Consider the following 27418-nt stretch of genomic DNA (forward strand, 5'->3'; position numbering starts at 1 on the left):
GTCTAAATGAATAAACAAAACAGAAATAGATTCATAGTTACAGAGAACAAACTGATAGTTGCTAGATGGGAGGGTGGTTGGGGGAATGGGTGAGGAAGGTGATGGGATTATGAAGTACAAATTTTTAGTCACAAAATAGTCATGGGGATGTGAATACAGTATGGAGAATATAGTCAATAATATAAAAACTATGTACTGTGTCAGATGGGTACTAGACTTATGGGGGGATCACTTCATAAGTTATGTAAATGCCTAACCACTATGTTGTACACCTGAAACCAATATACAATAATATCGAGTGTCAACAGTTTTATATATAAAAAAACTGTATATATATATATATATATATATATATATATATATATATATATATAATGCAGAATGTCAGGCGGGGTCTCTGGTCCCGCTTCCCACATAAGAATGCAGGACATGATGAGGCCAAAAAGGAACACCCACGGAGCCATAGATACGGGAGTCATACTACTATATTCTCGCTGGCAGCCCTATAGTCTCACTGGAGGCTGGATCCACACTGTCCTCAACCCGCCATCCTAACTGCAATCCGCACTTGCCAGCTCAGCCACCATCTTCTTGCTAGCCCCCATTTTCTGCTAGCTTAGCCACAGCAGTTATATTAGTGGCCAATGGCTCACTGGTTATAGCTGACGGCCAACTAGCCACAGCTGATGGCTATCCAATCGCAGTCGATGGCGATTTACTACCTGAGCCAGCACCTTTCCACGTGAGGCTGAGAGCCTGGAAACTGCACTCCTGGCTCTGTCCCCACAGTATATATATATATATATATATATATATATATATATATATATATATATCCATCCCATATATAGCCATGGGATGTAAACTATAGCACAGGAAATATAGTCAATTGTATTGTAATAGCTATGTACGATATCAGAGGGGTAGTAGACTTGATGGGGTTATCACTTTGTGCAGTGTGTAAATGTCTAATCATTATATTGTTTTGTACACCTGAAACTAATTTAAAAAATGTTAAAGAACTAAAGATGGGGGGAGTAGTTGCCCTGAGAAAAGCCAGACAAACTACAGCCCAGATTGGTACTTCTGGCTTACAAGAAAGCAGAGATCTTGGAGACAAAGATGGGGTTGCTGATGGTTGATTCCAGGTCACATCCCTTAGGTATCCTCAGACTCATTCACACTCTCAGGACAAATAGCAATTTTATAGATGCTACTCACACTGACATTTCTCTACCTAGAAGAAATTATCTTTTAGGTTGTCACTATTCTAAGATAGATTCATTTTCCATTAAGAAAGAAAGTCGATCTGTCCTTCCAGCTAAAAGGCAAAGAAGCAAGGGTGCAGTAACAGATGCCAAGTGTTCTCTTCTATTCTTGAGGTGATTACACTGGGCTTTGGCAGAAAGGCTGATAGTTTGATAAAAATGTCCCTCTTTGAAATGATGCATATGAACTCCAGGAAGGAGCATTAACGACACATGGAAGTCTGCCATTCTGAGCAGAGACAGTGGGGAAATATTTCCGACCAAATTTGGTCTCACATTGCCTTTACCAAGATCCAGGGACACTCTTTTATCTTTATTTTGTCCTTAACTCTCTCGGCTCCCCAAGGATAAGAAGCCCTGGGACATACTGGGACATTTGTTCTGGATAAAGAAAAAAGATCCTGTTGTGATACTGCTTGTTGTTGCACAGATTTAAATAGACCTCATCCCTTTCTACAGATCTTAACAACTGGAGACAGTAAATATTCCCCAGAGTATAGCCAATAAAGCAGTTTACATCCTGTCCCCCCAACATGCAGCAGTTATATTCATATTGTCTAGTTTGAGTCTGCCCCCATTCCTTTTTCAATACTGTGGGGACAGAGCCAGGAGTGCAGTTTCCAGGCTCTCAGCCTCACGTGGAAAGGTGCTGGCTCAGGTAGTAAATGTTCATCAACTGTTATTGCATGGCCATCAGCTGTGGCTAGTTGGCCGTCAGCTGTAACCAGTGAGCCATTGGCCACGAATATAACTGCTGTGGTTACGCTAGCAGAAAAATGGGGGCTAGCAAGAAGATAGTGGTTGAGCTAGCAAGAGCAGCGAATTGCAGTTAGTAGGGCGGATTGCAGCTAGCAAGTGAAGTTGGTTGGCAGAGACAAGTGGACAGCAGGTTGCGGATCGTGTGGCTCTTGCTTCCTGTGTCTCCAACCCAGCCACCAGCGAGACTATAGTTGTATGACTCCCCTATCTATGGCAGCGTGGGTGTTCCTTTTTGGCCTCACGATGTCCTAAGCTCTTATGTGGGGAGCGGGAGCTGAGACCCTACGTGACTCCCTGCGTAGCAAATACATTTAAACTTTTCAAATGAAATGTCTGCCCAAGGCTACTAGAAACTTAAGGATAAGATAGGTCATGTCTACCTTTTCTCTCAGATAACATATAATATCTTATGCATTACATGCCAGTACATTACCTACCTCCTCTCTCCCATCCTCCTCCTTGCTTTCAGAAAGTGCTTTATAATGGTGGCTGACAAGCTCATTCATAGCCTCCAGGTGGGTTCCAACTTTTATATCAGATAATCAGGTGAAAATACTTTTAAGCTATAATGTAAATTTTTCAGCTAAAAAATTGATAACATTTAAATTGTCATTTCTCTCAAACTTGTTAGACTTAAGTATATCATCCCTGTATGTATGAGTTTGTTGGGTTTTAAATTGTCATGCTGGGTGTCATGCAGGGTCTCAGCTCCCACTCCCCACATAAGAATGCAGGATATGATGAGGCCAAAAAGGAACACCCACAGAGCCATAAATAGGGGAGTCATACCACTACAGTCTCACTGGCAGCTGGGTTGGAGACACAGGAAACAGGATCCACATGATCTGCAACCTGCCGTCCACTTCTCTGCCAATCAACTAACCCCACTTGTTAGCTGCAATCCACTGTGCTAACTGCAATCCGCCATGCTTGCTAGCTCAGCCACCATCTTCTTGCTGGCATAGCCATGGCAGTTATATTAGTGGCCAATGGCTCACTGGTTACAGCTGATGGCCAACTAACCAGAGCTGATGGCCATCCAATCACAGTTGATGGCCATTTACTACCCAAGTGAGCACCTTTGCATGTGTCGTGCGGGGTGGCCTGCGGGGTCTCTGCTCCCGCTCCCCATACAAGAACGCAGGATATGGTGAGGCCAGAAAGGAACACCCACGGAGCCATAGGTAGGGGAGTCATACCACTACGGTCTCACTGGAGGCTGGGTTCACTGGACGTGCGACCTGCTGTCCGTTTTCTCTGCAACCGACCGACGACTCTCCTCCACTCTCCTCCACTCTCCTCCACAGCTGCAGCAGTTATATTAGTGGCCAATGGCTCAATGGCCACAGCTGATGGCCATCTACTACCCGAGCCAGCACCCCTCCACGTGAGGCCGAGAGCCTGTAAACTACTTTCTGGGGCTCTGCCCCCACAGCATGTGAGCATGAGCGCCTAGAAACTGTGCTCCTGGCTCTGTCCCCACAAAGTTTTACGAAATTTATGACTTTGGCAACACACCTATGAAAGGGATTATATACTCCCTCCAATAATGAAGTTGCTCCTGGTTTGCCAGTGGTGAGTGGAAAAATCAAACCTAATTTGGTGTGTTTATTGAGCCCACACAGCCACTCTCAAGCTGCTTAATTAAAATCCTTTAAGTACTCAAGATGTAACCAAAAGCCCTAGCAAACACTTATCCTGAACTCTTTTAATTTGCTGGGTCTTGTCTGTCACTGGAACACCCTTATACCACTTACTTACCCACTGAGGTTTCTGAAAATGACATGCATACTGCTAGCACAGGAAGAGGCTTGAGGGGAAAAGGCCACTGGACTGATTCAGAACACCACAAGTAAAGCACTTCATTACTGAGTCAGAAGTTCACCTACTCCCTATCCCCCATGGATAGTTCTTAATGCTCTCTCCCAGCCACAGCTGGCTTTCCTAAGGAGCAGGGACCAAGAAAGGAATGACATTTGGGAAATTGCCTCTTTCTAATTTTTCATCAATGTTGGCCTTTGTCGTGTGGGGAGTCATGCAGGGTCTCTGCTCCCGCTCCCCACATAAGAATGCAGGATATGGTGAGGCCAGAAAGGAACACCCACAGAGCCATAGGTAGGGGAGTCATACCACTATAGTCTCACTGGAGGCTGGATTCACACGACGTGTGACCTGCTGTCTGCTTTTCTACCAACCGACTGACTCCCTTGCTAACTGCAATCCGCCATCCTAACTGCAATCCGCACTTGCCAGCCAACATCTTCTTACTATCCCCCATTTTTTGTTAGCATAGCCACATCAGTTATATTAGTGGCCAATGGCTCACTGGTTACAGCTGATGGCCAACTAGCCACAGCTGATGGCTATCCAATCACAGGTGATGGCCATTTACTACCTGAGCCAGCACCTTTCCACATGAGGCCAAGAGCCTGGAAACTGCTCTCTGGGGCTCTTTTCCCCCAGCCTTCTAAATCTTTAACACGCTTTGACAGGGAACTTCCCCCTCTTTTGCATGCTGTGACAGTCCCAGCAGAACTAAACGGATATTTTCTGACTCTGGTTACCTACTCCTCCCCATTTCTGTAATAGTCATATGGATAGCTCCCCAAATCTTATGCCAAGCAGGTTCTGAGCTCCGAAATAATCAACTATCACTACTTCCTTTTCATATTGAAGGGATAGTGGTGGCAGACTGCAAAGGCTTCTTCAAGGCTGCCTATGAGCTAATATGACAGTTCCGCTGCTTTGGTCTCAACAAGCATACAAGAGGGGGAAACGGTTGCCAACTCCCTTACCAAGCTGGCTGTCCTTAAGGCTTTTTCAGTAACCCCCTCCTATTCTGTTGGTTGAGCCTCTTCCACCTGCTTTTTGGTTTTCTTTGCTTTTTTTTTGTCTATAACAGGTTGTTTTTTTCAATTACAGTTGACATACAATATTATATTAGTTCTAGCTGTACACTATAGTGATTAGACATTATATAAATGTCTAACATACCCATCTGAGATGCAATGTCTTTTTCAAGGTTCAGCATGGGAATTTTCAATTTGGAGCCAGGTCCATATCAAAAAGGCTTAATTGAGCACAGAGTTAACGCTGTTCTTCTTTGAGTGAATACCTTCCAAAAACAAAACAAAACTCTACCTTCTATGAAAAAGGTCCTTAGAGATGCTTTCACTAATGCATTCTACCGAACATTAAAAGAGGATCTAATACCTGTCCTACTCAAACTCTTCCAAAAAATTGAAGAAGAGACAACACTCCCTAACTCGTTTTATGAGGCCAACATTACCCTGATACCAAAACCTGTTAAGGATAACACACACACAAAAAAAAGAAAATTGCAAACCAATGTCTCTGATGAACAAAGGTACAAAAATCCTAAACAAAATTCTAGCAAATCGAATGCAACAATGCATTAAAAAGATTATACATCAGGACCAAGTGAGGTTCATCCAAAGTGAGGGGCACAGGGATGGTTCAACATATACAAATCAATCAACGCAATACACCACATAAACAAAATCAAGGACAAAAATCATACGATTATATCAACAGATGCAGAAAAATGTTTGACACAATGCAACATCCATTTATGATTAAACCACTTAATAAAATGGGCACAGAAGGAACACACCTTAAAATGATAAAGGCCATATATGACAAACCCTCAGCTAATATCATAATTAGCAGTGAAAAACTGAAGCCCTTCTCTCTACATTCAGGAACATGACAGGGCTGTGCTCTATCACCTCTGCCTTTCAACATAGTATTGGAAGTCTTAGCCAGAGTGATCATTCAAGAGAAAGAAATAATAAACATCCGAATTGGGAATGAAGAAGTTAAATTGTCACTTTTTGCAAATGACATGATGCTATATATAGAAAACCCTAAAAACTCCACCAAAAAGCTTTTAGAAACAATCAACAAATACAGTAAAGTTGCTGGCTACAAAATCAATGTAAAAAATCCATTGCATTCCTTCTATTTTATTATTTATATATTTATTTATTTATTTATTTATTTATTAAGTTTATTGCAGTGACAATTATTAGTAAAGTTACATGGGTTTCAGGTGTACAATTCTGTAATTCATCATCTATATATTACATTGTGTGTTCACCACCCAGAGTCAGTTCTCTTTCTATTACCATATATTTGATCCCTTTTACCCTCGTATACCACCCACCACCCTCCTTACTCTCTGGTAATCATTAAACTATTGTCTGTGTATAAGACATTTTTTAAAAGAAATTGAAGAAGACACAAAGAAATGGCAAGATATTCTGTGTTCATGGATTAGAAGAATCAACACTGTTAAAATGGCCATATTATCCAAAGTGATATACAGATTTAATGCAATCCCCATCAAAATCCCAATGGCATTTTTTAAAGAAATAGAAAAAAAATCATCAGATTTGCGTGGAACCACAAAAGACCCCAAATAGCCAAACCAATCTTAAGAAAAAAGAACAATGCTGGAAGTACCACATTCCCTGACTTCAGCTTGTACTACAGGGCAACAATAATCAAAGCAGCATGGTATTGGCAGAAAAACAGACACACAGACCAGTGGAACAAAACTGAAAACCAAGAAATAAATCCACGTAAATATAGACAGACAATTTTTGACAAAAGAGCCAAAAACATACAATGGAGGAAAGACATCCTCTTCAATAAATGGTGCTGGGAGAATTGGAAAGCCATGTGCAAAAGAATGAAACTAGACTGCTATCTGTCACCATGTACTAAAGTTAATTCAAAATGGATCAAAGATTTAAGCATAAGACCTGACACAATAAACTGCGTAGAAGAAAACATAGGTACTAAACTTATGGACCTTGGGTTCAAAGAGCATTTTATGAATTTGACTCCAAAGGCAATGGAAGTCAAAGCTAAGATAAACGAATGGGACTATATGAAACTTAAAAGCTTCTGCACAGCAAAAGAAACCATCGACAAAATAAAGAGGCCACAAAACTGAATGGGAGAAGATTTTTGCAAACAGCGCCTCTGATAAGGGGCTAATATATAAGGAACTGATACAACTCAACAACAACAAAAACACACAATCCAATTAAAAAATGGGCAGAGGATCTGAATAAACATTCCACCAAAGAAGACATACAAATGGCCAATAGACATATGAAAAAATGTTCAACATCACTAATCATCAGAGAAATGCAAATAAAAACCACAGTGAGATATCACCTCACATCAGTTAGAATGGCTATCATCAACAAGACAAATAGTAACAAGTGTTGGAGAGGCTGTGGAGAAAAAGGAACCCTTATGCCCTGTTAGTGGGAATGCAGATTGGTGAATCCACTATGGAAGGCAATGTGGATGTTCCTCAAAAAAAAATCAATAGAATTACCGTGTGACCCAGCAATCCCTCTCCTGAGTATCTACCAAAAAAATCTGAAAACATTCATCTGTAAAGATATATGTGCTCTTCTATTCATTGCAGATTTATTTATGATGGCCAAAGACATGGAAACAACAAAAGTGACCTTCGATAGATGATTGGATAAAGAAGATGTGCTATATATACACAGTGGGATGCTATTCTGCCATAAAAAAAAGATGAAATATTACCATTTGCGACAACATGACTGGATCTTGAGATTGTTATGCTGAGCAAAATAAATCAGACAGGAAAAGCCGAGAACCATATGATTTCACTGATATGTGGTATTTAAAACTGAAAACAACATAGAAACAAGACAAACAAATGAGGAAACAAAAAGTCTTAGACACAGACAATAGTTTAGTGGTGACCAGAGGGTAAAGGGAAAGTGGGATGGTAGATGAGGGTAAAAATGATCAAATATATGGTGATAGAAGGAGAACTGTCTCTGCGTGGTGAACACACACTGTGATATATAGATGATGTATTACAGAACTGTACACCTGAAACATATGTAACTTTATTAACAATTATCACCTCAATAAACTTTCATGAAAAAAAAGGGGAAAAAAACAGAGAAAGGTCCTTGGAAAGGAACAATTCAGAAAAAGTAGAAAAGCCAGGCTGAGTAAATAGGTAACTGCTTGAGGGGGCAGTTTTTTCCTGTTGTCTTGTGTAAAAAGTACTTCAAACTAGTAAGGGCTTCCTTTGGGAATCTGTTCTTTTGTTGCATGTTCCTGGTGCTAGAGGGGATGTCCCACTTTGTCTGTATTTCCATCTCTTGTTAATATTTATCTGTGCTTATCATCTGGTGGGTGTTTTAGTTACTGAGTTGTGTGTTTTTTTCTTTCTTTTAGAGGGTGTCAAGATTCTCAAACTCCTTTCTTTACCTGTTCAAGAAAGAATTTATTTCTCCTAAATTCAATCCAAAGTGATTTTTCAAATTCCCCTTATTTCCTCTATCCGAAACAAAGAAATGACAATTTCTCTTAGAACTGTCAAAATCAGACTTAAACATCAAAAACCAGTTAAATTAAGTAATTAAATTCAAATGAGATCAAATGGAAAATGATACTAGTGGGGCATTTGCACACTCTAAGCAAGAGGAGGAAATATGTTGGCCAGGACAGAAGGTGGCTTCATCTGTGATTTATCTTGGCATGAGAAGTCTCTTTCTAACTGATTCAGACTCTCTCTCTCTCTGCCAAAAAACAAACAAACAAACAAACAAACAAACAAAAACCCACTAGCATTCTGGCCAACTCCATTGTTCTCAGTAGCTTTTGTTTCTAGGACCAGCTCTGGCCCCAGGCAACAGGGTAAAATAGATAAAATTTGTCTTTGGCTCCCTTCCAGTTAGAAATGTAGAACTAGTGATTTAGGAGTTAACTGCAATGAGGAAAGAGGTGAAGCCATAGATAATAATACTGAAGGAAGAAAGGGAATAACAGAACCTTAAAAGTATTTTACTTATCCCACAAGTTTTCAATGATTATGAGGTATGATCAAAAGATATGGTGAACATTTAAGTTTAAAAAAAATATTACAGTAAATGACACACTGCCATTAATACCCCTCAAAATACACCCCCTTGCTTTGAACACACTTATCCCATTGTTCTTGCCACTTTCTGAAGTAGTTCTGGAAGTCCTCTTTCATGAGTGTCTTTACTTATCCTCCATCATAACAATGTTCTGTGTTACTCATCACTTCTGGTATATTGGTATATGGCAATTTCTGTCAAATAAAAACATTACGCTGTGTCCTCATCCACCTTATTCACTGAATTGAGCACTGTGTGACTTCTGGCTCTTCTCCAAAGTTAAAATGACCATGAAAGGTAATCATTTTGAATCGATTCAGGACATCGAGGCAGCCATGACAGAGCAACTAAAGACACTCACAAAAGAGGACTTCCAGAACTGCTTCAGAAAGTGGAAAGAATGATGGGATAAGTGTGTTTCAAGCAAGGGGGTGTATTTTGAGGGAGATTAATGGCAATGTGTTTTTTTTTACTATAATACATTTTATTTAAACCTTCACTGTAGTTTATCACATTTCATATCTCCTAAGCAAGGCCCCATGAATAGACTGTGGAGATGCAGTTACACTTTCATTGAGAAAGCAGAACTAGGAAGAAAAGCTAAAGAAGGTACATATAGAGAAGTGGGAGGACCCATCATCTTCAGTATCAGACAGCCACTGGAAGAGGGTATATAGACATAGCTCGTTTTGTTGCACTCCACTTTATTGTGTGTCACTAATGTTGCATTTTTTTCTACAAATCAAAAACAGGACACTCCAGTAGCAAAAAGATTATGATTTGCTTTATTGCAATACTCACTTTATTGCATTGGCCTAGAACTGAACTCAAAATACCTCCGAGGTATGCCTGTATAGTGCAAAAGGCCAATGGTGTCATATGAGCAGTTGAGGTCTGAGGGAAGGTCTCTGAATTTGTTAACCATGTATATAGTTCAAGAAACAAATTCAGTAAATTGGAGGAGATAGAAGTTTGATCACAGGTTTATGAGGACAAAGTGATGTTAGTAAAGGTGTATTTTTCAAGAAGATTGGTGGAGATAGGGAGAGCTGTCATATGGTTAAGAGGGTAGCAGGATCAAAAGAAGGTAGAAAGAATGGGTTTTTTGTTTCATTTTTATTTGCCAATAAGCAGAATTACCTGAGTTTCATTTTAAGTGAACAAGATCAATCAATGGTTTTAAAATTACAACAAGCATTAGAAACACCTGGAGAGCCACCTGAGCCCCACCCCAACCCCAGAGTTTCTTATTCCATACATTTGGGGTGGGACCTGAGAATTGGCATTTCTAACAAGTACCCAGGTTACTCTGATGCTGCTAGTACAGGGCACCACAGATTCAGAACCACTGGAATAGACTGAGAAGGAAAAATTAGTAAAAGAGAATAAATGGAGCTGAGTTTTAAGAAGAGGAAAAGGAATATGGTATGCAGGGAATAAGTAGATTAAATCTTAGAAAGAGTTCATTTTCTGAGATGAATGAGAAGATATGGATGAAGATACAGCAATTTGTTGAGAAAGAAGGATAGTGAGGTTATAAAACTCATATCAGATGGCTTCCATCTTAGTAAAGAAACAGGCAAAATCATCTGCAGAAAGGGTAAGACAGGTAAGGATTAGAGACTGGGAAAAGTTTGGAATTATTCACAGACTTAGAGGAGAATCAACTTTAGGGTGATAGATGATGGGTTTCATTTTAGAAATGGTGAGTTTGAGATGGTAGTGAGCCATCAAGGTAGATTTGGTCAGCAGACCCTTGGCTTCAATAGATGATTACTTTCTGCAACTTCCACTAAAATAGGATATCCTCCATGAGGGTAAGGATTTTTTTGTGTGTTTTGTCTGTCTTGCTCACTGCTTCATCCCTAGCACCAAGAACAGTGCTTGGCATACAACAGAACTGTTCTCAAATATACACTATAATGAACCTGAGAGGGGTTGGCTGAGGTTGGTCATTGTATATGAAAGTAGTGTATAGTAGTGCAAGTATCTATGGATTAGAACATGATGGTGGTTAAGAGAGTGAGTTCTGGTATGTAAAGTTCAGGGTTCTAATCCCAGCCTCCTAGTACCTCAATTTCTCCTTCTCTAACATGGGAATGATCATGTACCAACCACAAGTTTGCTTTGAGAATTAAATAAGATGATATATATAAGGTGCTTAGCACAGTATCTCACACAGAGTAAGCACTGAATAAATGTTAGCTGGCTGCTTATTATCTATATTCCCCTGAAATTAATTAAGTAGTGTTTCTTAACCAGTTTGAGTCACCATATGTAATTCAAGGTAGTAAAACATCATTTTTTTGAAAACATATTCCATCTCAGACTTCATCATTCTCCCCCCACCTCTCCCCACTGATAGAAATATTGAAGCATAACTATTTAACAGAAAAAAAAATGATCTGCAAAAGTGGTTTTTTCACTTCATATCTGACATACCATCCAAAAGCCTTTTCTTGATCAGGAGCATTTTTCTAGATATGCTTTTTAAGGTCTGGCTCCAGACTAAAACCTACTACTGTCATAAAAGAACAATTGTGGAAGACAAAATAAAGAAGTGCAGAAATTCCTAGTGCCTATTTTCATAGGATGAGTATAAAAACATTGCCTGACTTCGCTGGAGCTAATTATGCAATGCACAATTGACACATTTATTTTATTGATTCAATACATGTGAGTGGTACACTGATATTTATCACTAGAAATGATGGCTTACCACATAATATGTATTCCAATAACTGCTTTACCCTTGTTATTGCCCATACAGAATTCTTACATGTTTACATATATCATATTCAATAATCAACAACTTACTTTTTAGGCATCTACAGTTTCTTTAGTTTAGGATTTGTTGCAGTGATAGATATAAAAAAAGAAGATTGAGTCCCTGCTTTCAAAGAACCTATGTTTTAATAGGCATACTCTCAAAAAATAATTCAAGGATAATAGCAAACACTCAAGTATTAAACTGACTACTGCAGTTCTCTGTCACACCTCATGGTGGGGAGGGAGGCACATACAAGAAATGTGGTATATTATGCTTGCCCCACAAGAATTTCCAGTAAAGTGAGGGAGATAAGACATAAGAGTGTGAAAATCAAAATAAGAAAACAGGAGTTAAACACTGATATGTTACAAAAGAGTACTAGTTGAGTTGCAAGGTAGCAAAAAAATTGAGTCATTTTCCCTAAGCCATTATGTCTCAGAGGACAAAAGGCCAGTCAGTGTTCTTTCCTTAACTTATCGTCAGGATAAATCATTTTTAAAACCATTGAATGCTACTACTTTTCTAACCAAAGCACGTACAAATCAATTGGTTGTGGTGATGTAAGACTTTATATTTCCATCAAACAGGTATATTAAGTGGCAAATGACTGATGGGAATACTGTCTCTAAACATAAAAATATATATATATATATATATATATATATATATATATATATATATATATATATATATATATATATATATTTTTTTTTTTTTTTTTTTCCAGAGGGCTGATATAGCTGTTGCTCCACTCACTATAACGCTGGTCCGTGAAGAAGTCATAGATTTCTCAAAGCCGTTTATGAGCCTAGGCATCTCCATCATGATAAAGAAGCCTCAGAAATCAAAACCAGGAGTATTCTCATTTCTGGATCCCTTGGCTTATGAAATCTGGATGTGCATCGTCTTCGCTTACATAGGAGTCAGTGTGGTTCTTTTCCTGGTCAGCAGATTCAGCCCGTATGAATGGCACTTGGAAGACAACAATGAAGAACCTCGTGACCCACAAAGCCCTCCTGATCCTCCAAATGAATTTGGAATATTTAACAGTCTTTGGTTCTCCTTGGGTGCCTTTATGCAGCAAGGATGTGATATTTCTCCAAGGTTTGTTTCCATGTCATACCCAATGCCACCTTGCATTTTATGACCATGATCCATTCATGTACATCTGATATTTACCCATCTCAGGTCCAGATTCCTTTCATTTAACATTCCATCCAATGACAAATTATCATCAAGCCATTTTTTCCCCTTATGTCCATGAAGTGAGTGTGTCATTGGTGCTGCTTTAGTGTCTTCCATGCATTTCTATGGTGGTGTATATTTATACACATTACAGCAAATATTTGAACTCTGGATAAAGGCAACATTACCAGCTAATACTAATATTATTCAGATAAAGATAATACTAAATCTTTATCAGAGCGAACAGGCATAGTTTCCTCATAAATTGTGTTAAAACGTTTTCTCATTTGTCCAGAGATTGAATCCAGAAAAAAATTGAAAGACGAGACAACTCTTCTTTAAAACCCTCCTACCTTCCCCTTTCAGTGTCCTTCCTTTTTCATTTTGTTCTCAAACTGCCTAGAACTATCCATTGTAGTATCTTGTCCAGTTTTATAAATAAAACTATAAAACTTCTAAAAGAAAATATAGGAGGAAATCTATGTGACCTTGGATTGGAAAAAGAGTTTTCAGAACACAAAAAGTACAATCCATTTAAAAAATTGTGAAGTGGACTTCATCAAAATTCAAAACTTTTGCATTTCAAAAGACATCATTAAGAAAATGAAAAGACAAGCCACAGACTGGGAGAAAATACTAGCAAATCATACATCTGATAAAGGACTTATATCCATAATATATAAAGACCTCTTGATATTCAATAAAAAGGAGACAAACAACCCATTTTTTAAATGAACAAAGGATTTGAATAGACATTTCCCCAAAGAAGATACACAAATGGCTAATAACCACATGTAAAGATGCTCAACATCATTAGTCATTAGGGAAATGCAAATTAAAATCACAGTGAGATACCTCTACACATCCTCTAGAACGGCTATAATAAAAAAGACAGATAATTCCCAGTGGTGGCAAGGATATGGAATGAATGTAGCTCTTATCCATTAATAGTGTGAATGCAAAATGCTACAGCCAAATTGGAAAGTGATTCGGCAATTTCTTGTAGTTAGACATACACTTAAAATATGACACAGCAATTCCACTCTTAGTTACTTACCTAAGGGAAAAGAAAACATATCCACATAAAGATTTATACACAGATGTTCATAAAAGCTTTATTTACAAGAGCTAAAAAGTGGAAACAACCCAAATGTCCACCAACAAGTGAACGATAATCAAAATGTGGCATATACATACAATGGAATTCTACTCGGCAATTAAAAAGAACAGACCACTGATACATGCTACAACATGGATCAACTTTGTAAACATTACATACTAAATAAAAGAAGCCAGACACAAAAGGCCACAATATACGAATCCACTTATTGAATTCCATTTACTGATTATCCCATATCGTATTATTCCATTTGTTCACAACAGGCAACTCCATAGAGACAGGAAGTACATTAATGGTTTCCAGGTGCTTGGAGGGAGCAGAAAGGGCCTAAGCAGGACCAGAATTAGGGTGAGCCAACTGAGGCTGAGTAGAGCAAATATAGGAGTTGGATCCAGTTTTATTTAAAATTTTGATTGTTTGTTCATTGTGGATTTTTGGCATTAATTTTTATTTTTTTAAATATTGCATAGATACAGAGAAGAAACTGATGGGGTTAGAGCCTGGGTCAGAAAGGTGAAGGGATCAAGAAGTACAAATTGGTAGTTACAAAAAGTCGTGGGTATATAAAGAACACTAGGGGGAATATAGTCAATAATATTGTAAAAACTATGTATGGTGTCAGATTGGTACTAGACTTATCAGGGGGATCACTTCATAAACTATGTAAATGTCTAACCACTATGCTGTATACCTGAAACTAAAATAATGTTGAATGTCAAGTACAATTTTTAAAAAATAGTCATGGGGATATATAATACAGCATAGGAATATAGTCAGTAATATTTGTAATAACTTTGTACCGTGTCACATGGGTAATAGACTTATTGTGGTTATCACTTTGTGGGGTATATAAATGTCTAATCACTATGTTGTTATATTTAATATTTTTATTATTAGTTTCAGCTGTACAAAACAACATAGTGATTAGATATCTCACAAAGTGATAAACACAAGTCTACTACCCATCTGACACCGTACATAGCTATTACAATACATTAGACTATATTCCCTATACTGTACTTTACATTCTGTGACTGCAATGCTATTTACAGTAGCCAAGATATGGGAACAACCAAAATGCCCATCAATGAATGATTGGATAAAGAAATTGTGGTACATATATACAATGGAGTATTACTCTCCCATAAAAAAGAATGAAATCTTACCTTTTGCGACAATATGGGAGGGTACTGTGCTCAGTGAAATAAGTGAGACTGAGAAAGCCAACTATCATTGTGTTGTTTTGTATACCTGAAACTAATATTTTAAAAAAGAAGTTCAAAAAATAGTAAATTTAAGGGTGGGGGGTGGGAGATGAGGGTAAGGGGGATCGAATATATGGTGATGGAAGGAGAACTGACTCTGGGTGATGAACACACAATGGGATTTATAGATGATGTAATACAGAATTGTACACCTGAAATCTATGTAATTTTACTAACAATTGTCACCCCAATAAATTTAATTAAAAAAAAAAAATCTGAAAAAAAAATAGTAAATTTAAAATAAATAACATTCTATTTATTTTGATTAGTAAGATTTTGGCACCCCCTTAAATTTTGTGTGTGGGGCAAACACCTCACTTGCCTCATCCTAGTCCCAGTCCTGTCAGGATTAATTACAAATGGGCATGAGGGAACTTTTGGGAGGCTAAATGTTCCAAAACGATTGTGGTGGTGATTCTACAACTCTAAATTTACTAAAATTATTAATTGTACGCTTAAAATGATGAAATTTATGGTATGCAAATTTTATCTCAGTGAAGCTATTGAAAATATTGAATGTGAATGTCTTGGATCTCAACCATTTAATGTAAGTGTTAACTCACCTAAATAAAAATGGTGGTGAATTCATAATCATAAAATTTTGGAAGCAAATATAACATCTTTATAATCAGAAAAAATTTTTTTCTAAAGTAAAAATCTGTAGGTTAGGTAAAATTGAACATGTATCCAAATACTGACCAGAATCAATTATACAAACATATAGGGATTTTCACGAATGTCAACTGTCATTTTATATATATATATATATATATATATATATATATATATATCCAAAAATGTAGCCATTTTAAGGGATGTTATCTATGTATTACTTTTCTAACTTGAATTACGGTAGCAATGTGTAATATGAAATTTGCTCAAAAGATGGCGTTAATCAAATGAATGCTAGCGTCATTCATTGTATTACAATATTAATACAGTTTTTTTCCTTTCTTAAAATGTGAATATATATATGTATATATATATATATATATATACATATATATATATATATATATATATATATATATATATATATATATGGTCATATAATCACAGGACATGTAGTACAGCATAGGGAATATAGTCGATGGTTTTGTAACAGCTATATATGATATCAGAGGGGTAGTAGATTTGGGGTTTATCACTTTGTGAGAGGTGTAAATGTCTATTACATTGCTTTGTACACCTGGAACTAATATAAAAAAAGAAGGTCACTGACCATGTTTCTAAAGTATACTTCATTTTGAGATTATCCACTGGAATCACAGAACATTTAAAATGAAGTTTTGCAGTTTGACTCACTGGTAACCATCTTCAGCAGCTTTTTAGCATAACATGTAGGACAAGCCTCATTTTTCTAAGTCATACTTTTTTTTTTGCCACCCTCAATCTGCTTGGTTAGATTCTTCAAATTATTTTCACTCTCTGTTCCATTTGTACTCAGAATGTGTGTCGTTTTGTGATATCATCTGGGAGTTCATTTATTTTGCCAGTTCCTTTTCCTGTTTTTTAAATATTCACTTCAAAAGACTAGGGTTTCTGAATGAGACCACAATTGAAAGATTTTTATCATGGCTGGTAATCTGCATTGAGACAATGCTAAAAAGAGTCATTAAGGCTGAAGATTTTATTGGTTTCTGTGAGTGAAATTTCAAAACTAAATTTTTTATTTCTCCACTGGAGTGCTGCATACTATTCTGCCTACTTAAACAGGGCTCTTAAAAAGCCATTTGTTTTTAAAAGTATTTATGCATATTGCTTGGTTAAGTAATAAATTAAAGATGATCATCTTAAAATGACAAGCTGTACAGGTTTTTTGTTTTTTGTAGCACAGTTTAAGCTGCAGCTCTTGTGTGGCACTGAAATATGCCAAATGCTTTTTTTGAAGATACAGATTTTATTATACTGCCCTAGATACTGTCATACAGAGCAATGGCTTTCAAATTTTTGACCAGGGCCCTCAGTAAGAAACTGTCCATCATGATTCAGTACACATATATGTATATAACAAGTTTTACCAGACATTACCCTTACAGTGTGCCATATACTTTGATAGTTTCTATTCTGTTCCTTATTTTCTTCTTTTTCTTTTAAATGCTGTTTGCAACTCAATGGGGCACACAGCGTATGGAATAATACTGCTCTACAGTAACAAGTATTATCTTCACTGTACTTTTGAGTAATAAATTATTGCCTTTATGAGCTCTAAACTTTCTACCATACGGATGGTCCCTTCTCCAATACTATCTTTTGGGTCTTTCAAAAACAATTATATCTTTAAGCCTCTTGATAAAATGTTATATATTTTTGCATATATACCAATAAGAAGGAAACGTTTCTCCTTGTCTTCAGAGCTCTATTGGTTTTATATTTGTGCTCAATTGTATAACAGAAAACCTCACCGAAATGTGCTTCTCTATTAACAGGCTTAGAAATTGCTGAAGACAACATATTTGCACTCTAAGATTGATGGTTGCCTTGACTGCAAACACCAACATTATACTTTATTTCTTTTCTAACTACAAAACGCGGAACATAAGCATGCATGGTATACTCTGACTTTTCTAAAAATTAAAACAATTCAAGAGATTACAAGACACCATTTTAAAGCAGAATTATCAAAAATTATAGCAGGAGGAAATGTCAGGGATAAATAAACCCAACTGCACCCATTTACTGAGGGCAGAGAAACAACAACCTGCACTGAGCTCCCACCATGTACAAGCTTTTTACCTGCATTATCATGTGTATTTTAATACTCATAACACTGCCAAAGAGTGGGCATTATACTTATTTTTTAAATGAAAGTTTATTGGGGTGACAATGGTTAGTAAATTTACATAGATTTCAAGTATACAATTCTGTAAAACATCATCTATATATCACATTGAGTGTTCACCACCCAGAGTCAGTTTTCCTTCCATCACTATATATTTCACCCTGTTTACCCTCATCTACCACCCTCTTCCCCCCTTACCCTCTGGTAACCACTAAAATATTGTCAGTGTCTATGAGTTTTTGTTTCCTTGTTTGTCTTGTTCCTATGTTGCTTTCAGTTTTATATCCCACATAACAGTGAAATCAACTTTTTCTGTGTGACTTATTTCACTTAGCATAATAATCTCAAGATCCATCCACGTTGTCGCAAACAGCACTATTTCATCTTTTCTTATGACAGAATAATACTCCATTGTGTATACGAGGTTGGACAACTGTGTTCATGAACTTGTTGCAAAGATGTTGCTAAACATTTTTGATATCAGAGGGATTATTCATTGTGCATTTGTATCAACTGGACAAACAACCAAGTTTACTATTTGGAAGTTCTGAAAAGGCTGCATGAAAAAGTTAGACGAAAGCGATCTGAACTTTTCACCAACAATTCACAGCTCTTGCACCACGACAATAGATCAGCTCACATGGCACTGTCTGTGAGGAGTTTTTAGCCAGTAAACAAATAACTCACTTGATCTGGCCCACTGACTTCTTTCGTTACCCAAAGATAAAGGAAATATTGAAAGGAGGACATTTTGACAACATTCAGGACATGAATGGTAATACCACCACAGCTCTGATGACCATTTCAGTAAAGAATTCCAAAATTGCTTACAAGGGTGGACTAGGCACTGGAGTCAGTGCATAGCTTCCCAAGGGGAATACTTTCAAGGTGACTGTGGTAATATTCAGCAATGAAGTATGTAGCACTTTTTCTAGGATGAGTTCACGAACTTAATTGTCGACCTCATATATACCACATATTCTTTATCCAGTCACCTATTGAAGGACACTTTGGTTGCTTCCATATCTTGGCCACTGCAAATAAAACTGCAATGAACATTGGAGCACATATGTCTCTATCAATACATGTTCTCAAATTTTGGGGGTAAATACACAGGAGAGGCATTGCTGGGTCATATGGTAATTCTATTCTTAATTTTTGGGGGAACCTCCACATTGCCTTCCATAGCATCTGCACCAATCTGCATTCCCATCAACAGTGCATGAGGGTTCCTTTTTCTCCACAGCCTCTCCAACACTTGTTATTATTGGTCTTGTTGATGATAGCCATTCTGACTGGTGTGAGGTGATAGCTCATTGTGGTTTTTATCTGCATTTCCCTGATGATTAGTAATGATGTGGATCTTTTCATCTGCCTACTGGCCATCCGTATGTCCTCTTTGGAGAAATATCTATTCAGGTCATCAGCACATTTTTAAATTGGATTTTTCATTTTTTGTTGTTGAGTTGTATGAGTTACTTATATATTTTGGATATTATCCCCTCATCAGAGGTGTTGTTTGCAAATATCTTCTCCCATTCAGTTGGTTCCCTCTTTATATTACCAATGGTTTGTTTTTGTTTTTGTGTTTGTTTTGGGGTTGTTTTTGCTGCACAGAAGCTTTTTAGTTTGATACAGTCCCATTCATTTATTTTAGCTTTTACTTCCCTTGCCTTGGAAATCAAATGCATAAAATGCTCTTAAAAGAAACCTAAAGACCATCAGATAAGTTTGCTTCTTTGCAGTTTATTGTCTCGGGTCTCATGTTTATGTCTTTGATCCAATTTGAGTAAATTTTGGTACACAGTGACAAATGGCAGTATAGTTACATTCTTTCCCATGTGGCTTTCCAATTCTCCCAGAACCATTTATTGAAGAGGCTGTCTTCATTATATATTTTGGCTCCTTTGTCAAAAACTATCTGTCCTTACGTATGTGATTTTATTTTTGGGCTTTCAATTCTATTCCATTGGTCTCTATGTCTGTTTTTCCACCACTACCATACTGTTTTAATAATTGTTACCCTGTAAAACAAGCTGAAGTCAGGGAGTGTGATACTTCCAGCAGTATTTTTTTTCTTAGGATTCCTTTGGCTATATGGGAGTCTTTCGTGGTTCCATACAAATCTGATTATTTTTTTGTTCTATTTCTTTTAAAAATGTCATTGGGATTCTGATGAGGATTGCATTAAATCTGTATATTGCTTTGGGTAATATGGCCATTTTAGCTATGTTGATTCTTCCAATCCATGAACACAGAATATCTTTCCATTTCTTTCTGTCTTCTTCTGTTTTTTTAAAAATGTCTTATAGTTCTCAGTGTATAGGTCCTTCACATCCTTGGATAAGTTTATTCCTAGGTATTTTATACCTTTTCTTGCAATTGCAAAAAAATTGTTTTTCTAACTTCATTACTTGGGATTTCATTGTGAGTTTATAGGAATGCAATGGATTTTTGTACGTTGATTTTTTAGCCGGCAAGTTTACTGTATTCGTTTATTGTTTCTAATAACTTTCTGGTGGAGTCTTTAGGGTTTTCTATATAGAATCATATCATCTGCAAAAAGTGACAATTTAACTTAATCATTCCCAAGTCAGATGTGTTCTATTTCTTTCTCTTCTCTGATTGCAAGGGTTAGAACTTACAATACTATGTTAAAAAGGAGTGGTGATAGAGGACAATCCTGTATGGATTTTATATTAAGGTACTTTCCTTCTATACCCATTTTACTAAGTGTTGGGTTTTTTTTAACTAAAGTTTACTGGGGTGACAATTGTTAGTAAACTTACATAGATTTCAGGTGTACAATTCTGTATTACATCATCTATAAATCCCATTGTGTGTTCTCCACCCAGAGTCAGTTCTCCTTCCATCACCATATATTTGACCCCCTTTACCCTCATCTAACACCCCCGCCCCCCCTTACCCTCTGGTAAACACTAAACAATTGTCTGTGTCTATGAGTTTGTGTTTCTCATTTGTTTGTCTTGTTCTTTTGTTGTTTTTGGTTTATATACCACATATCAGTGAAATCATATGGTTCTCTGCTTTTTTCTGTCTGACTTAATTTCGCTCAGCATTACTCTCTCAAGATCCATCCATGTTGTCACAAATGTTCCTATATCATCTTTTCTTACCGCTGAATAGTATTCCATTGTGTATATATACCACAACTTCTTTATCCATTCATCTATCGAAGGACATTTTGGTTGTTTCCATGTCTTGGCCACCATAAATAAAGCTGCAATAAACATTGGAGCGCACGTGTCTTTATGGATAAATGTTTTCAGATTTTTTGGATAGATACCCAGGAGAGGAATTGCTGGGTCATATGGCAATTCTATTCGTAATTCTTTGAGGAACCTCCACACTGCCTTCCATAACAGCTGCACCAGTCTGCATTCCCACCAACAGTGTATGAGGGTTCCTCTTTCTCCACAGCCTCTCCAACACTTGTTACTATTTGTCTTGTTGATGATAGCCATTCTAACTGGGGTGAGGTGATATCTCATTGTGGTTTTTATTTGCATTTCTCTGATGATTAGTGATGTTGACCATTTTTTCATGTCTACCTGCCATTTGTATGACCTCTCTGGAGAAATGTCTCTTCAGGTCCTCTGCCCATTTTTCAATTGGGTTGTTCGTTTTTTGTTGTTGAGTTTCATGAGTTCCTTGTATATTTTGGATATTAGACCCTTATCGGAGATGTTGTTTGCAAAAATTTTCTCCCATTCAGTTGGTTGCCTCTTCATTTTGTTGATGGTTTCTTTTGCTGTGCAGAAGCTTTTAAGTTTGATATAGTCCCATTCATTTATTTTAGCTTTTACTTCCCTTGCCTTTGGAGTCAAATTCATAAAATGCTCTTTGAACCCAAGGTCCATAAGTTTAGAACCTATGTTTTTTTCTGTGCAGTTTATTGTTTCAGGTCTTATGCTTAAGTCTTTGATCCATTTTGGATTAATTTTGGTACATGGTGACAGATAGCAGACCAATTTCATTCTTTTGCACGTGGCTTTCCAATTCTCCCAGCACTATTTATTGAAGAGGTTGTCTTTTCTCCATTGTATGTTTTTGCCTTCTTTGTCAAAAATTATCTATCCATACTTACGTGGGTTTTATTTCTTGGTACTCAATTCTATTCCATTGGTCTATGTGTCTGTTTTTATGCCAGTTCCATGCTGTTTTGATTATTGTTGCCCTGCAGTACAAGCTAAAGTCAGGGAGTGTGATACTTCCAGCATTGTTCTTTTTTCTTAGGATTGCTTTGGCTATTTGGGGTCTTTTGTAGTTTCATACAAATCTGATGATATTTTGTTCTACTTCTTTAAAAATTGCCATTGAGATTTTGATGGGGATTGCATTGAATCTGTATATTGCTTTGGGTAATACAGCAAATTTAACTGTGTTGATTCCTCCAATCCATGAACATGGAATGTCTTTCCATTTCTTTGTGTCTTCTTCAATTCCTTTTAATAATGTCTTATAGTTTTCAGCATATAGGTCTTTCACTTTCTCGGTTAAGTTTATCCCCAGGTATATAATTATTTTTGTTGCAATTGCAAAAGGAATTGTGTTTTATTTTTTTTTCCCTCGGATTTCATTGCTAGTATCTAGAAATGCAATGGACTTCCGTATGTTGATGTTGTAGCTGAAACCTTTGCTGTATTCGTTGATTGTTTCTAATAGCTTTTTGGTGGAGACTTTAGGGTTTTCCGTATATAGCATCATGTCATCTGCAAAGAGTGACAATTTAACTTCTTCATTCCCAATTTGGATTCATTTTATTTCTTTCTCTTGCTTATCGCTCTGGTGAGGACTTCTAGCACTATGTTGAAAAGCAGAGGTGATAACGGACAGCCCTGTCGTGTTCCTGAACGTAGAGTAAAGTGCTTCATTTTGTCACTGTTAATTATGACATTAGCTGAGGGTATGTCATTTATGGCCTTTATTATGTTAAGGTATTTTCCTTTTATACCTATATCATTAAGTGATTTTTTAAAATACATAACATTAGATTTATTATCTTAACCATTTTCTCCCTTTCTTCAGCCACACCCTGCCAATCCGGTTCAAGCCATTGTTTCTCAGTCTAGTTGTGTAGGACACAGCTCCCTGGCCCATGCTGGTATTATGAGTTTTACGCTCCGCCCGGCTGAGGCAGTCAGTCGCCAGTCGCCGGTCTGCCACTCACAGCAGCTCTCACCGGCTGCCGGCTGCTCACAATACCTGCTGGACAGTCAGGCTAGCTGCCGGCTACTCGTGATGGCCACCGGCCACTCATGGCAGCACACGGTAGCCCACAGCAGTACACAGCAGCCCACGGCCACACACAGCAGCCTGCACCAACCTGCTGCTTCTCACTGCAGCCCAGCTCCAGGGAGAGCTGTTGTTCACAAGCTTAGCTGTAGAGGGCACAACTCACTGGCACATGTGGGAATCTAACCGGAGGCCTTTGGCGTTAGGAACATGACGCTCCAACCACCTGAGCCACTGGGCGGCCCCTTATTAAGTGTTTTAATCATAAATGGATAGTGTATCTTGCCAAACAATTTTTCTGCATCAATTGATATAATCATATAATTTTTGCCCTTTATTTTGTTTATGTGATGTATCACATTGATGGATTTGCGTATGTTGAACCATTCTTGTGCCCCTGGGATGAATTCCACTTGGTCGTGATGAATAATCTTTTTAACGTATTGTTGCATTCGATTTGCTAGAATTTTGTTTGGGATTTTTGCATCTGTATTCATCAGAGATATTGGTCTGTAATTTTTTTTTTTTTTTTTTTTTTGTATTATGCTTACCAGGTTTTGGTAGCAGGGTAATGTTGGTCTCATCAAATGTCTTAGGGAGTATTGTCTCTTCTTCAAATTTTTGGAAGAATTTGAGTAGGACAGATATTAGATGTTCTTGGAGTGTTTTGTAGAATTCACTAGTGAAACCACCTGGTCCTGGACTTTTGCTTTTGGGAAGGTTTTGGGACACTGGTTAAATTTCCTTACTGTTGATCCGTCTATTTGGATTTTCCAGTTCTTTGTGATTCACACTAAGAAGGTTATATGTTTCTAAAAATTTGTCCATTTTTCTAGGTTATTGAATTTGGTGGTGGATAATCATTCATAGTATCCTTGGATGATCCTTTGTATTTCTGTGGTGTCCATGATAACTTCCCCTTTTTCATTTCTAATTTTGTTAATTAGTGTCTTCTCTCTTTTTATCTTAGTGAGTCTAGCCAAGGGTTTGTCAATTTTATTAATCTTTTGAGAGATTCAGATATTTGTGGCATTAATGTTTTCCATTATCTTTTTGTTCTATATTTCATTTTGGTCTGCTGTGATTTTTATTACTTCCTTCTTTCTGCTCACTTCGGGTTTCATTCGTTCCTCTTTTTCTAGTTCTTTAAGGTGTATAGTGAGGTTGTTTACCTGGGAATTTTGTTTGTTTTGGAGATAGGCCTGTTATGATATTAATTTCCCTCTTAAAACTGCTTTTGATGCATCCCAATAATTTTGGTAGTATTTACTTTTGTTCTTATTTGTTCCTATGTATCTTTTGATTTCTGCTCTTATTACTTCTTTGAACCAGTTATTCTTTAAAAGTATGTTGTTTAATTTCCACATATTTGTGATTTTTCCTGCCTTCATTTTGGAGTTCATATCCACTTTCAAAGCCTTGTGATTAGAGAATAGTCTTGCTATGATTTCAATCTTCTTAAATTTGCTGGGGCTAGATTTATGTCCCAACATATGGTCTATCCTTGAGAATGTTCCATGTAAACTAGAGAATAATGTATAGTCTGCTATTATAGGATGCAATGCTCTATAAATGTCATTTATGTCCATTTCATCTAATGTATCATTCAGGGCTAATATTTCCATATTTATTATCTGTTTGGATGATCTATCCATAGCTGTCAATGATGTATTTAGGTCCCCCACTATAATTGTGTTTTGGTGAATTTCTCACTTTAGTTCTGTTAGTAGTTGCTTGGTATATTTTGGTTCTCCCTCATTGGGGGCATAAATATTGATGACTGTTATGTCTCCTTGTTGTATATTTGCCTTTATCATTATGAAATGTCCATCTTTGTCTCTTGTCACCTTTTATAAACTGAAGTCTGTTTCATCTGATACCAGTATGCTACACCTACTTTACTTTGAATACCATTTGCTTGGAGTTTCAATTTCCACCCTTTCATTTTGAGTCTCTATTTGTCCTTGCAACTGACATGTGTCTTTTGGAGGCACCATATGGTTGGGTTTAGTTTTTTTATCCAATCCACTGCTCTGTACCTTTTTATTGGTGAGTTCAGTCCATTTACATTTAGGGTAATTATTGATATATGACGATTTCCTATCATTCTATCTTTTGTTTTCTCTAGGACAGTGTTTCCATTGTTCCTTTGACTTTTTGTTGCTGTGTGTTATCAGTGTAGTGGTTTTCTATGATTTTTCCCACTGTTTCTTTTTATTTCATGTTATGTATTTCATTTCTGGATTTTTTTTTTGAGTGGTTACCATTAAATTCATGTAAAATAAAGTTTCATATTTAGAGTATTCCATTTTCTGCAGCATGCTTACTTTCTCCATTCCCATGTGCTATTTCAGACCCTTACTTTCTCCTCTTTTATGTTTCTGTTGTCACAAATTATCCCTATTTATGGTATGAGTTGATTTCTTCATTGCAATAGCAAGTTGCCTTTTTCGTCTTTTTTTTTTTAAGGTTTTTTTTTTCTTCTTTACCCTGTACGTTATATTTAAGGGTTCAGTCTCCTATTTGGTGTAGTTGCCATTTCATGCTTCTGTCTGTCTTTCCAGAATACTACTCATGGTTTGGTATTCTTTTGATTTTTTTTTTCAGGTCGAATAGCCTCCTTCAGTATTTCTTCTAGAGAAGGTCGTGAATTAGGAAATTCCTTTTGCTTCTGTATGTCTGTAAAGGTCTTTATTCCTCCTTCATATCTAAAGGATATCGTTGCTGGATATAATATTCTTGACTCAAAATTTTTCTTTCAATTATTTGACTATTTGATTTCACTCACTTCTGGCTTGTAGAGTTTCTTCTGAAAATCTGATGATAACCTGAAGGGCTTTACTTTGTTGGTTACCATCATCTTTTCCACGGCTGCCTTCAGGATTCTTTTATCTCATTAAGTTTTTACAGTTTCAATACGATGTGCCTGGGAGAAGACCTGTTGGGATTGAGGCTATCAGTTGTTCTATTTGCTTTTTGGATTCAACTATCCAGTTCTTTACCCTAGTTCGGGAAGTTCTCATCAACTATTTGTGTGAATATACTCACTGTTCCCTTCTCCCTTTCTTCTCCTTTTGGTATACCCATTATTCTTTTGTTGCTCTTTCTGATGGAATCAGAATGTTCTTGTAGAGTTCTTCCATTTATTTTAACTCTCAAGTCTCTCTCTCTTCTGTCTGTGTCATTTCCAGATTTCTATATTCAATGTCACTGATTCTTTCCTTCATCTGATCAGCTCTATTGCCTAAGTTGGCTATTTCATTCTTCTTTTCTTTTATTGAGTAAGATCGAGAATTACTATTTGGTTCTTTTTTAAAATTTCAATCACTTTGGTAAAATGTTCATTTTGTTCTTTGATTGCGTTTCTCAGTTTATTGAACTGCCTGTCTGTGTTTTCTTGCATCTCGTTGAGTATTTTAAGAACTTCGATTTTACCGAGGAGATGACGTCATAGAAATGGTGGTGAGAGGTGAGCCTCTTGAAATTGCCCCTGGAATTTAAAACTAATTGAACAACTACAATTCCACAAAGGATTCCCTGCCTAGAAGACAGGCAACACTAAGAGAGACACAACTGAAATCATCTAAAGGTGGGTAAATTGGGTGAGCGGGAGAGGAGGAAAGTGGGAAGTGCGGAGCGCAGGCTACACCAGCCCAGGACACAGAGTGGCCTCGGAGCTCACAGCTCCCTGCATTGCTGAGCCACTACAATCATGGGAGAGGGAAGCATTGGGACTGCTATTGCTCCACTTATGGGGCAAACTGCTGCATGAGGGATCAGCATATAACAAGACTGAGCCCAACACTCACAGCAGAGACCTCAGAGCAAAGACTGAGGGAGGAAGGGTGAAAACGGCCATTTAAGCCCTCCTGCCAAGCGGAGGATGGAACGCTTAGGCATGGAGCCTTTTCACCTCCTCCCCATCCTTCCAGTGCTAGAAGCCAAAAGGTAGCAGTGTCAGATGAAAAGAACAGAGTATTTGCATTTCTGAGTACTGCGACTTGTAGCCACAGACATGCAGCCCACCAAGTTCCAGGAAAGGGTACGGAGCCCTGGGTGCAAG

General features: G+C 37.3%; 1 protein-coding gene across 11 annotated transcripts in view; it reads left to right on the top strand.

The window, feature by feature from the left end:
- The window catches only part of GRIA3 (glutamate ionotropic receptor AMPA type subunit 3), a 568173-nt gene that overhangs the window by 417040 nt on the left and 123715 nt on the right, over positions 1 to 27418 (top strand). For all 11 annotated transcript variants that reach the window (XR_012493554.2, XM_088795040.1, XM_088795041.1 and 8 more), the window contains one exon: positions 12475 to 12851. Coding sequence is in view for 10 of the 11 variants with exons in the window: in XM_088795040.1 (XP_088651166.1) it covers positions 12475 to 12851 (377 nt within the window). In the remaining variant the exon portion in view is untranslated. The remainder of the gene's footprint in view (positions 1 to 12474; positions 12852 to 27418) is intronic.

The sequence above is a fragment of the Rhinolophus sinicus genome, chromosome 18 (assembly GCF_057876585.1).
Source record: "Rhinolophus sinicus isolate RSI-liver-muscle chromosome 18, RSI-T2T, whole genome shotgun sequence".
NCBI lineage: Eukaryota > Metazoa > Chordata > Mammalia > Chiroptera > Rhinolophidae > Rhinolophus > Rhinolophus sinicus.